This window comes from Rhincodon typus, chromosome 19, assembly GCF_021869965.1.
Source record: "Rhincodon typus isolate 14 chromosome 19, sRhiTyp1.1, whole genome shotgun sequence".
In the NCBI taxonomy this organism is placed as follows: Eukaryota; Metazoa; Chordata; class Chondrichthyes; order Orectolobiformes; family Rhincodontidae; genus Rhincodon; species Rhincodon typus.
In genome coordinates this window covers 44,686,482-44,700,355 of record NC_063350.1, presented here as the reverse complement: position 1 = coordinate 44,700,355, position 13,874 = coordinate 44,686,482, and the positions used below count along the sequence as shown (strand labels likewise).

The 13,874-nt window shown below is 37.6% G+C and overlaps 1 protein-coding gene across 1 annotated transcript in view; it reads left to right on the top strand.

The window, feature by feature from the left end:
- ctnnbl1 (catenin, beta like 1) overlaps positions 1 to 13,874 on the top strand; it is a 156,668-nt gene that overhangs the window by 80,353 nt on the left and 62,441 nt on the right. Inside the window, exons 10-11 of the mRNA XM_048608403.1 lie at positions 3,829 to 3,977; positions 10,295 to 10,476. Of these exons, the coding sequence (XP_048464360.1) occupies positions 3,829 to 3,977; positions 10,295 to 10,476 (331 nt within the window). The remainder of the gene's footprint in view (positions 1 to 3,828; positions 3,978 to 10,294; positions 10,477 to 13,874) is intronic.

The following is a 13,874-nucleotide window of genomic DNA, read 5'->3' as shown; positions in this document are numbered from 1 at the left end:
AGTTGAGGCACTATTCTTGTAAGGAATTCACACTGTGAATGGCTAGATAATCATTCATCTTGCTTTCGAAATCATTTTTGTTTCGGTAAGCCATAATTCTATGCCTTTTTCGTTAGCAAATTGTCTCCTGTTATCTCAGAAAAGGTTTATTGCTGTGAGTACCAACACAAATTTAGAACCTGCCTTAGTTTTTGATTTATGGGAAAGATATATCTAAAATTTATGATGCACCTTGTTAGCTGGCATATTTCTCTTGGATGCTGACCTGGAATTTACACCCGGATTCACGTACAGAGCAACATGGAATCAGTTTGCAAAGCAAAATGTGGCCTTAAAGATTATTGAACTTTGGATGTCTGCACAATATACCCAAATCAAAGTGATCATACACAACGTATAGCGATTAGTGCATGCTCGTGGTAACTGCATGATTATTCACAAGTGACTTCCTGTACATCTGTCAAATAACTGTCATAGGGCCAGTTACCACCTTGGAGCATCCATTCATACAGAGGAAGAAAATTACAGAGAGTGATTCAAGTTGTCCTCCATTAGTCCTTGGAGGTTCTCAAGAATTGTCATTGTGTGCTGTGCACCTGAACAATCATGCCATTGTGAAAGTTTTGAATTTTATCGCATTGTGTAGTAGCCAATTTTAAGTGCAAATTGCTACAAATAATATCAGCTGTTGCAGGAATTCCCAAATACCCTGAGAAATGTTTTGTCATTATGAACCGTTTTTTTAATGGCAGTGTTACTTTTTTTTTTAGAAAGTTGAGCAACTGTTCACAAAAATAAAACTTAAATGATCATTTCATTTCATTTGGGTCAGAAATCTCTACATTTCTCTTGAGTTTAAGATGAGCTTGCCTTTTATACTTCCTTATTAACTAACTCTCTTAACATTTTCTTAACTTATCTTCATCTGACCCTACTTTGCATGAAGGGTTAAAAATTTTACATTTCTTTTAATTGGAGGGTTATATTCCAAAATTCCAGTCCATTTTCCTGACTCAACTTTAAATGCTTAATTTCTGGAACTGGACAAATCTGTTGCATTATGATACTTGAACAACAGACCACTTTAATCGAACATGATTGTTGAACTCCCCCAGAAAATAAGAAGGCTTGAATATTCCTTCAGAACTAAAAGTTGTTAGATAATAGCCTTGGTTAGTAAAATGTCTTAGACTGCTCTCAGCAGCAGCCAACAGTAAGCTTTATATTGCAAATCCAGTATACTGTCGACACTTTTTTTTCTGAGTTAAGTGGCAATAACCAAATTGTAATGTTGTAGAAGGAGAACATTGAGTCCATGACAGCCCTCTGGAGAGCAATTCAGTCAATCCCATTCTTCTGCTGTATCTGCGAGACCCTGTAACTTTCCTTAAGAACGAGTGAAACTCCTCTTGAAATCATTGATTATCTCCATTTTCAGCACCCTCATGGATAATGGAGAATGTAGAATTTCCTGGATCTACTGCCCACAACATTAAATCTATGTCCTCCCTCATCCTTGTAACCTGAGCTTTAACTTTGCGGAAGTGCTTAAAAATTGGAGATAGAGAACGTGATTGTTTTGTCTGTCATTATAATTAGGTGTACAGTTTTCCTGATGACCACTAGTGCTAATTTAAATACCAAGTTGGAATGTTGAGGGAATTTTGAAAATAATGATATGTTTAGTCAATAGGGAAATTTAAGTTGATTTTCATGTCTGGAGGAGGAAACACAAACACGTTCATAATTCTGTAGCAAAGACGCTTAAACTGAAAACTTCGCATGGCGATATAGAGTTGCATTTCAAAGTGAGTTTTCTAGCTGATGTTTACTGTGACTTAGCCACACATTCATCCTTCACGTTTTGACAATTGCTTGATAATCCAGGAACAAATGCATATTTGGATGCATTTTTTAATAAAAATCACAGCTCATTTGGATAATTATAATGCCAAATTTTCACATTTCTCTTAGCAAACGGTTGTTGGTTGAGGGGTGAGTTGTAAACGCTAGTAAAGCTCTTTGTCTATAAACCATATGTATAGGTATTTGTATTCAACTTGTTCAGACATGTTTGAATGCCTCTGGAGCAGGTGGGACTTGAACCTAGGCCTTCTGGTCCAGAGGAAGTGACACTGCCATTGTGCCAAAAGAGCGCTCAACTTTTAGTTATATGACACATCTACCAACTATATATCCCAATGCAATTTATAAATCAATTGGGAATGATTGCTCATTCAACAGTAGCTGTAGTCTTCCCCCAACTCCCAGGCAAAGAAATGGTGAATCGGTAGAGGAGCATTGCACTTAGAGATAAATAGGAAAGACCGTGGTGAGATTTTTAGATTAGGACAAGAATATTAAAAATGTACTGAGGTGGAGATAAGTACAGACAAAGGTGAAAGACAAATCTGTCTTGAGGTTGGATGAGACACCAGCAGCAGTGTTAGACCTGAGTTACATTTTCTGAAAATACCAGAAAATGAATCATTTTAAGGGCATTGAATTACTCAAACTTGGAAGTAGCAATGACACATAGATTTTCAGTATGGTAAGGCCAAGCATTGTTCTGAAGATCATACATCGTACCTGGGGTTTAAAGTTCAGTTCAAAATCTTCCAAAATACTACTATCACAAAGTTTAATTCAGTCTGTGAAACTGTTCAGGGAAAATTATCAAATTGATAACCGAATTTGTGCTGGAGGAATTTGAGGTTAATTGAGAATTTGATGTTAGGTAAGTACTCTAATAGAAAGGAGCCGAGAGAAATGACAAATAAATTGAGATCATCAGTAAGAATGTAGCATTCAAGGATCTTTGATGGAAAAAGGAGGTTAAAGAGATGACAACAATTAATCAGGATTATTGGATTGTTCTTTCGCTGGTTGGAGTGGTTTAGGGGAGGTGCAAATAATGACTGAAGTAAAGGAACCATTTTCAAGACAATTGGACATGTTCCTGAGGAGGACTAATTTGCAAGATTATGGAAAAGTCTGGAATGTAGGACTTCGTTGTAGGTTCCACCCCTGAATAGGTATGAAAAGCACATAGCCTTCTGAAGGTTCAAACTTTGAGAAATAGCATACAGAGCAAAATGTCAGCCCCTTCTCCGTGCCCATTCTTAAAATGAGACTCCTGCTCTTTCTTTCAGCAGGAATTTCCCGCGACTGTGTCTTTGGTGTTAGTAATGTTGATACAGTGTACAGCAAGCAGATATTTGATGTAGATGTACGTGACAAACTGGTGATCACACTACAAATGTGAGATTTCTGCACTTTAGGTTTGTTTCACTAGAGGATAATCGACGTTTCCCATCTTTGCTTACTGCATCATTTCTTTAACATGCAACATACTTGTGTCAGATCATTAAAAATTCCATTGTAAGATTTCAACACATGGGCTATCTAACGATATTGTATATTACTGAAGGGTACTGCATCTTAGAAGCAGTGTTTTTCAGTTGAGGCTCTGCCTTCTAACATTTAGGTTGATGTAAAAGATTCCATTGTGCTAAAAAGAAGAAAACTGGGTCCACTAGTCTCCAACAACCACTCACTACTATGAGCCATCTAGTTGTTTAGATCATTGTTCATTGGAGGATCTTACTGTTTGCAAAAGTAAGCTGCTGTGATTGCCTACAAAACAAGTGACTGCAATTCAGAAATAGTTGTTTGACTGCCGAGTTCTTTGGAACTTTCTGAAGATGTGAAAACTGTATAAGTACATGATTTTTACTCATATAATGTATAATTAAGAAATATCTACGGCTTTATTGGTCAACGCTGATAAGAAAAATAAAAGTTGTCTTTCAAATTCTTTGCTTTTAGTTATTCAAACGTCATAACCCCAGCACAAATGAGGAGCTTGAGATGATGGAGAACTTGTTTGATAGCCTTTGCTCATGTCTGATGTTGAGCTCCAACAGAGATCGATTTCTGAAGGGGGAGGGACTACAACTCATGAATCTAATGCTCAGGTAAAGATGCAGTTTCATACATCTCTCTGAAAGGAAAGTCTGTACCTGTATTTCATTCTGGGGTTGACTGTGCAGAGTCAGGACAATTCTCTGCTCCGCAAATCTGACCTCAGAAAAGATGCCTTGGAACTTTGAATTTTCATTCCAGTGGAGCCTAGTTTTGTAGAATGTCATAGTGAGTGAAACGGAATCACTGTGGAAACTACCAGGTGAGAAAACAGGCTGGTGGAAGGGCTGCCTTGGTGAGATTGCTTTGTTCAAACAATAAAATATTGCAAAGCTAGCCTTCGCATCCCTCATGCCTCCAACAGTTGTCCCCCTTCCCCTCTCCCACAAACTCATATGTCCATTCGTGCCACCTCTGGCTCTGTTTCCACCCACCTTGGCCTTCATACCTTCCATGTGCTACAGTACCAATCTCCATGGTCCCTCAGATGCTCCATACCATATCTATTCACCCCCATGGCCCTTTATTGCCCTGTTACAACTCATGCTGACCCATAGTCCCACCCACTGTTATAATCAAAGAAAACTGCATTTAAACAGAATTCAAGTCCAAACTTCTATGTGAAAGCTTTATTTCAGTTAGCTACATCCTATAAAACACTTGGCCCACTGAGTCCTACCTCCCCACACTTATTCAACTAATTGAAACCTTTTTTTTAGTTTTCTAATCAACCTCTTAAAAGACATTTACACCTCTGGAGCAGCTGGGATTTGAACAAGGGAACTATTAGCCCAGCAGCAAGGACACTACCACTGCACCACTACAGTACACCCACTCCAACACTTGAAAACTAATTAACTTTTAACTAATATCCCTATCACCTATTCCATCATTCTATTAGGTCTCAGGTATTCCTTTAGATAAAACACACCACCCTTTGCCCATATCTACTTTACTAACTCATCTAAGTACCCCACTTTGGGCAGACCTCAGAACCAATGCTGAAATTAAATAAATTTAAGTACCTATTGAAAAGTTCACTATTTGAAAATATCACATTGCTGGTGAGAACTTATTCACTATGTTTAACTTCCTTTGATCCCAATTAGAATTAGAATTGGCTTTATTGCCACAAGCACTCAAATGCGTGCAGTGAAAAGTTTGCAGTGTCCCCACTTATGGCACCATCTTAGATACAGTATTCCCAGGAACAGATATGTAAATATTGTTACAGAATTGAGAGAATAATAAAACAAAGTCCAGTATAGGATTACAAAGTTTTTTTTTAAAAAATACTCGAATTACAGTCCGTTTCATCAAGTCCATGCCAGCACCAAGCCTCCAGACCACGCCAGGCTTCAAAACCCAAGGCCTGACTTTCAGTTTGCGAGGGCCTTGCCTCCCCTTGACCGCCTCCAGATCAGTCCTTGCCCCCTGGTCTCACCTTCCATGCCAGCCTCCACTCCAGGACTTGCCTCTGGGACTCACCTCCCGCTCTAGGACTCGCCCTGGCCTGGTGTCAGACTTGCCTCCAGGACTCATCAGTGACGGCCTCTGGTCTGGCAGTCACCTGCATTCCCACTGGCTAAGTTTAAGAAGTTAAAAACTTTGAAAAAAAGCTGTAGAAAAGAGGAAAAATAAGTAAAAGATTGGGTGGAGCAGAGGAACTCCGGCTGGTGTGTCCTACTGTGCTGCCGTCTTGCAAAACAACCATTAGCATTCATAGTTCAATCAAGCTATGAATTGACAGCATCCCCTATCATAGAATCCCTACAGTGTGGAAGCAGGCCAATCGGCCTATCAAGTCCACACCAACCCTCCAAAGAACATTCCACCAAGATCCGCACGCGCACACACACACAGCCCCTTTAACCGTGCATTGTCCACAGCCAATCGGCCTAGCCTGCACATCCCTGGACGCAATAGGTTTTGAATCAGTTTATTCTTGGCTTAATCTGGACAAGCATTGCCAATGAATTCCAGAATCGTGTGTAACTGAATACATTACTTGTCCATAAAGAGTTCTTTTTTGTTTGGGTTCTGCTATTTGTTGCTGTTTTGAATAAAAGAAAATTAGCTTTCCACTTTTCAGTATTCAAAATAATAATAGTTTATTTATTTGAGGTATTAATTGATGTCCCAAAGTGCCGATTATGAAAATAAGACAAAATTGGACAGCCGCAACTTTGATTACCTTCGAGTTGACGAGACATTTTAATTCCCTGGGAAGTTATCAGCAATTTAAACAAGCTGCTAAAATGCAGGGATTAGTTTGCAGTTGAAAGAAATAGTTCTAAAATTGTTTGATTGTGTATTTAATACACTGATTTCCAAAATTCTGAAGGTTTATTGAGTAAATGCATTTGCTATCAGCTAAGAGTGATTCCGCAGAGTTCAACTTACCAGTACATTGAAAGTAAAAAAAAAAAAATTTCTACAATTTTTCAACTGCAGAGAAAGTAATTCTCTGATTTCCTTTGATTTTTAAATTTGTTCTGTATTTAATAACTAGAACATGTAGAATTCAGAAAATTATCACTTTTTGGCTGAAACTAATCTAATACAAAAAAAAATCTAGTGCCACAATACCCCTTCATAAGCTAATGAATCTCCTGTGCTTAAGGATATTCAAAAGAAATAGAATGTCTTTCATTTGTGTTTGATATAGTGGGCTGAGTGTAGCAATCCGATTTCTGCAGCAAACATATTAACAAGTATTAGTCACTACTGTTATGATATTACCCATTAATTTCAATATATTGGAGATACTGGAGTGCTAGCAACTCCAGAATTTTGATATATTACAATTTGTAACATAGTTTAATGATCAGACATTGCTTTTAATGAGATTCTTGTGTAAACATAGATTATCTGTACAGTCTTTATTTGTAAAGACAATTACATTACATGCATTGCTGATGTTTGTATGACTCATTATTTGTTTGTTAAATTGATCCTATACCACTTTGCTTTAACAAAAGTAGGACGGCTGAAGAAATTCTCAGATCTAGGAAATTTTATATAAAAGGCTGGTGATAGAACATATATTGTCTGATTTTTGTTATGGTTTACTGACTTACAGTTTTCAATAGCAGCTCTTGTGCTTCAGTTCCACTTCAGGGCTTGAACACAAAAGTCAAGGCTAACACTGCTGTACTGAGATGTCTTTCGCGTAAGGTGTTATTAAACTGAGGACCATGTTCCATTCAGCTGACATAAAAGACTCACAGCATGGTAGATTAAGGGAAGTTATTCCATGTACGAGCCTTTAACCCTCAATTTATATTTATCCTTCAATTGGACACAACAGGAACAGATTATTTGATCATTGTTACATTGTTGTTTGTGGAAGTTTTCTGCACAGTTTGGCAACCACTTTTCCTGCATTATAACAGTGACAATGCTTCATGATTATCTCATTGGCTTTGGAATATCTTCAGGCTGCAAAAGACTCTTTTGTACATACCAAGGACTTTGATGCAACTTACACTTGACTCTTTGGATATTTCTTCTGGTGCAGAACATTACCTCATCTCTCCATTAAAAGTGAATTATCTTAAAAATGTGTAGGATTAATCTTTTGCACTTCGAAAGGGGCGAGCTATTCTCTGTTAAAATTTCTACCTTCCATACTCAAATGTTGGCAAACATACCAAGACTTTGGTCACAATGTGGGGGTGGGGGATGCAAGATTAAATGCAGAGTGAAGTCCCATGACAATGTACATCAACAACACCCTTCAAAAAGCATCTCTTCTTGTCCTGGAGTTATGTCTCCTTTTCTCATACAAGCTTTACTTATGGTTTTTCTAACAATTGCACAAAATTATATTCTATTGCATCTTGCCTGATTATGCTCTTCAGTAATAGGATTGTGACTTTGTACTTTGCTCATTTCATTCGAGCAGTGTTGTCCTCAAAACTAAAAATGTACGACCCCTCTAATATTGGATTATATCCTCATGTTATTTGCAGAGGTGAAAATACATTATTGTAATTAGTTTTCTTCATGTTAAAAAGTACTCTTGTAGATTTTAAATACATTTGATAAAAGTACAAGTTAGTCTGTAACTTCAGACTCTTTCAGAATCTGCATCTTAAAATTAGAACAGCAATATTATTTTTCATTTAACTGTTACTATGCATGAAGCTAAAATTTGATCACACTCCACCTATCTCTTTCATTATATTCATGCTGCTCTTGGCTTTGATAGAAAACCATTTTTTTTTCCTGAGGCAGAACTATATTAGTTGGTCGGCATTGACACGGTGGACCAAAGAGTCTGTTTCTGTGCTGTATGACTCTGACTGTATGCTGACCTTTCTGTTCTGGAAAATTGGAAGCTAATTTCATTGAAAAACATGCTAGTATAGTTCTCAGGTTTCTGTGTTCTAACCTAAAGATGAGCCCTATCTCTTACTCTGCAGATGTCTCTGTTACCTTCTTTTGAAACGATTTGTAGATCATGAATATTTTTGGACATTTCTAGGAAATATCATGCATGAATAGCGCAGAATTTCTGAGGCTGAACACATTCATCTGTTTAAATTCAAGCAGCCTTTAACTGAGTTGCAATTGACCATTTTTTTTTGTTGAGGACCGTAATGCCAGTATATACCTAATATATTTATTCCCCTCTGACCACACTGAAGGAAGTTTATTTAATGTCATTGACCCAAGATTAGTCTCCTCAGTTTCTTTCCTTTTGATTTGGACATTCTGCTCTAACTTTGAATGAGAGGGAATATTTGACAGCTTGGCTTCATCTTCTTTGTCTTTGGTGTTAACTAGCCCCAAGGCATTCTTATTCTGGAAGACCTCAGGTATATAATTGCCATGTAAATGAGCTAATGTTCAGGGAGCTGAAGGCACTGTACATCCTCGATAATGTGGGTCTACAAATCAGTGTTTGGGCTGAGGCTGTCAAATTCAATAAATGCAGTTTAAAACATCCAATTTGTGACAATGTAAAGGGCAGGAGAGTGGCATTCAGAAGTGTACTAGCATTCGGTACCATCTCTGCTGCAAGTTCACTGAATCTAAAGGAACTGGACTTGAACTTTGCTGACCAATTTAAAACAAAAAGTTAGGAGAATCCATCTACTGTTGAATATTAATTATTGAGGCTTGAAAACAGGACTACTTCCTTTATATCAGGATGTATTTCGCTCAGAGGGCTTGAATTTCAGGAGAATCTCTTAAAATATTCGTTGTCAATGCAAAGTGTTTTGCTGTTTATCATAGAATCATAGAATCCCTACAGTGTGGAAACAGGCCCTTCGGCCGAACAAGTACACACCGAACCTCGGAGCGTCCCACCCAGACCCATCTCCCTATAACCCACCTGATCTACACCTCCCTGAACACTACGGGCAATTTAGCATGGCCAATCCACCTAACCTGCACATCTTTGGACTGTGGGAGAAAACCAGAGCACCCGGAGGAAACCCATGCAGACACACGGAGAATGTGCAAACTCCACACAGACAGTCGCCCGAGGCTGGAATCGTACCCGGGTCCCTGGCGCTGTGAGGCAGCAGTGCTAACCACTGTGCCACCGTGCTGCCCGTTTAGTTAAGACTGAAAAAAATTAACTACTTCACTCTCCCCAAATTCTCAAATACCCATGTCTTATGTTTATGCTTCTCTCGCTAATCACTTGCCTGAATTGCTGGAGTGTGTGTATACAAATAAACGATTAACTCAGCAGTAATGCAATGAAGCCTGTTAATAGTGATCAACTTTTTTTTGCGCACTCAATGACCCGTTTGCAGCTGCAGTATTGAGATGTATTCTAACTGATAAGATTTTTCATTGTTTTAAAACTAAACATTAATAAATAAGACCTTACTTTACATTGAAGGTTCGATGGCTGGTTCTGATGTTCCACTGATGTTATTCCCCCTTCAAATTCCACCAGCATCGCAAGAGCGTAGCATAGTTTTCTCAAGAGTTTTGTATTTTAAGAAAAGCTAATATAAAGTCTTATTGCACTTCAATTTTTGTGGCATGAGTCCATCTCAGTTTCTATGCAGATGTAAACAGGTAAGTATTTGCAATTTTATTATAGAAGGCCACCTGATTAAGTGAAAACAAACCAGTGCTTACAATGGTGAGATTGTTCCTCAAATTGAGATTTAATCTATTAATATTTTGTATTTCTGAGGAACATTCTGCAGGCTGCATTTTGAATCTACGTGTTATTTTCAAAGAAGGACAAGGAAAGAAATGACCTTTAAGCTCTGAAGGTCTGAACTAAGATTTGTATCATGTTTTAAAGTACTGTATTATAGAAATATTTATACACATTGCATGTGATGAGAATTGTTCATTTGTTTTAATCAATGTTATGTAATTTATACTTTTATAGAGAAAAGAAAATGTCACGTGCCAGTGCTCTAAAGGTGTTGGATCATGCTGTGATTGGTCCTGAAGGATCTGACAACTGTCACAAGTTTGTTGACATTCTTGGACTAAGGACAATATTCCCCCTATTCATGAAAACACCAAAGAAAATGAAGAAGGCTGGAATGACAGAAAAGGAACATGAAGGTGAGCTATCAGATTATAATCCTTTAACTTCCCATTAGCTGAAGTTTTAAATTTTTCCACTAGAAGTGGGCATCACTTGAAGCCCAACAATTGTCACTCATTCCTAATTTCCCTTCAGCGGTTGTTTATCATTCATCTCCTTGAATAGCTGTAAACTGTCATTGAGTCCACAATAAAACATAGTTCACGGGTGACTGGTATGCCCACAGAGTACTGTTCGGGGTGAGGGAGTCCCAGGAATTTAATCTAGTGAAGGAATGGTGATGTAGCTCCAAGTCAGGATGGTGTGTGTCTTGAGGGGTGGGGGTGAACCTGCAGTTATTGGTGTTTACATGACTGGTGTCATCATCCTTCTGAGTAGTAGAGGTCATAGGTTTTGAGGTTGGTGTAAAATGGAATTTTAGTGAACTACTACAGTGCATTGTTTAAATGGTGTACACTCACTGCCAGTGTGCACGAGAGGGGCGGAGGGAGTGAATATTTACCGTAGTTCATGGTGGGCCAGTCAAATAGGCTGCTTTGTCTGGGATGATGTTGTGTTTTCTGAGTGTCATTAGACCTAAATTTATTCAAAATTCAAACTAAAATAAGAGAGTAGTAACAGAAGTTTATCTACTAACATTAATCACTGTTACACAGTTCTAGCTTCTTGTCACACAAGCACAATTCAGAATTTTCCAAAATAAGTTGCATTTAAAAAAATGACCTTTTACTATTTTGTTTCCGTCATGGCAAAACTTACTTATTAGAATCATATCTTGGGATATTCGTGAAGAATGTTTGAAATTTAAAATGGGAAAGTATGAAACACCCTGAATTTAAGTTACTTTTAAGTTTTATTTAAGCAGGTGCATTCAGTATCATATGTTTTTGTTTGTTAAACTGTGACAGTCTGTTTTTTGTAAGGCACTGGTGTGTTCTCCTCAGATTCTGTTTGGTTAATGTAAGTAGGAAATTTATCTGTATTCTTAGTGTTAGCTTGAAAAGAGTGTGTTAAACAGAGCTGAAAATGGATCAGTCTTTCCCCTTTGGAAAAAGAAATAGATGTTTTCAAATAATCCTTTTTAGTTTAAAGAATATGCACAGCCTTAATCAGAAATAAACTAATGAGCAGAATGCTGGAATATAATTCTCATCATATTTTAATAATGGCTTTCAAAGCCCATAGCTTAAAACTAACAATACATTCAAGCCAGTAGATACAAGTGTTGGCAATGAATGCTTTGTCTTTGTAAACTTAAGTTATCCAATGATATTGCGTTTATAGAATCATATAATCCCAATAGCAGGCTATTCGGCCCATCAAATCCACATCAACCCTCTGAAGGGCAACCCATGCAGACCCACTACCCCTCCCCCTCCCCACCCTATCCTTGTGACCCTGCATTTCCAATGTCTAATCCACCTAGCCTGTCTATCCCTGGATACTATGGGCAATTTAGCATGGCCAGTCCACCTAACCTGCATGTTGTGGGAGGCATCTGGCGTAAACCCTCATAGAATGGGAAGAATGTGCAAATTCCACACAGAAGTTAGACAGCCGTTCAGATTTCTTGATTTTTTTTTCTGCAGTTTTGAAGTTGATTTCAACCCTCATGGTGTTGATAGTATAATACTTGCTGTTATCAAATATGAAGCAGTGGTAATGTCACTGGACTAGTAATCCAAAGGCCCAGGCTTTAGAATCACCGTTTCAAAACCAATTATGCCTGCTGATGAAATTTGAATTCAGTTGATAAATCTGGAATATAAAGCTTATTTCTGTAATGGTGACCATGATCAATTGTTGTAAAAACCGATTGGGTTGACTAATGTCCTTTAGGCAAGGAAATCTACCATTCTTACTTTGTCTGTGTAATGAAGTTTCATATCTTATCCAAAAGACAGCAATTCAAGTGCATTTCTGTGTTACACCTTGCATCTGTTCCAATGGCTTTTATTAATCTTGTTTCTTTCCTCTCTCGTTTCAAACCTAGACTTCCCCAATTTCTTGCTGTATTGAATTGAATCTGATGCCACTACTGTGATTATCCCCTACACACAGTGTGAAGATCCCCACTGCTACCATCCCTTATGTGTCTCCTTTTAAAAATGTAGGTAGTATTAGCCTCAGTTCCCACTAGCACCACATTCTCAAGAATCAAGCTCTGTACTCACTTCACAAACAAATTAATTATACAAACCACAAAATAAAGTCATGCCAAATAGCACTTTGAGGTTAATTTTTACATTTCTCCTCTTGTTATTTTGTAGTCGTTATTTATTTTGAGATGCTCTGCTGCCTAAGTACAGCAGTTTTACTACCCCCGTTATGTATTCCTTCTCTTCTACAATTACATGCTGTGGATTTAAATATGGCAAGAAGAGTTTCAGACCGGCAGTTTAACATTATATATGAGTAAACCTTCTAGGTTAATGGAGCAGTGATCATAGATTTTCAGAACTTTTCCAAGCTTATTTGAAGCTCAAGTTATGTTATGAATATTGATCAGTGCATTCTTGTATAAGTTGAAGTATATTAGTGACATATCCTTCAACCATAGCTACCAACTAACATCTATCTCGACAATAAATTCGCTATATCAGACTTCTAGTCAACTAACAGTACCACTGCACTACCATTAGTGTTAATTATATTAATTTGAGTCATAACTAAATGTCCAAAAATGCCAATATCTCCTTTTTTTATTCTATCTCTCAAACTGATCATTAAAGCTAAACCAAAATAGCACCATTTGTTGCATTTTCTGTGGCAGACCTCCTATCAATATTAATTGTATCTACATTTAAAGCACACACAGTGTATAATTTATTCTGTAGTCAAGATTAAATAACAAGATCTCTACAGATGCAAATTCAACTCAAGAAAAATGATTCCTTTCAAGTTTCCAAACCTCCTTCCAAAAACAAGGATTGATATGTACTGAGTATAAAATGTGAACCACTATGAGTGATCATCATTTTGAAATCTGGAAAGAAGCACAATACTGGTAATTCATATTAAATTGATATGGCATGCTTTTTCTGAACGAATTCATTGTACAAAGTACGTTCAATCAGAAATGAAGTATTTTAAATGGAAATTGATTGCCTTTGTCACCAACTCAGAGCTCATTGAATCCATCGCTTTGGCATTCCCCATCATCCTAAGGGTCCCATTCTGGATCGGTTATGGTACTTCATGGTCAAAGTTATTTGTCTACACCAAGTCATCATGCTCTGCATTTAAACTGAATGTAGAGGGAAGGTAACGGCCGAGTGATATAATCGATAGACTATTAATGGAAAAACTTAGCCAATGCTTTGAAGACCCAGATTTGAGTCCTGCCATGCCATATGGTGGAATTTGAATTCAGTAAAAAATGTCTGGAATTAAAAATCCAGTGATGACCATGAAA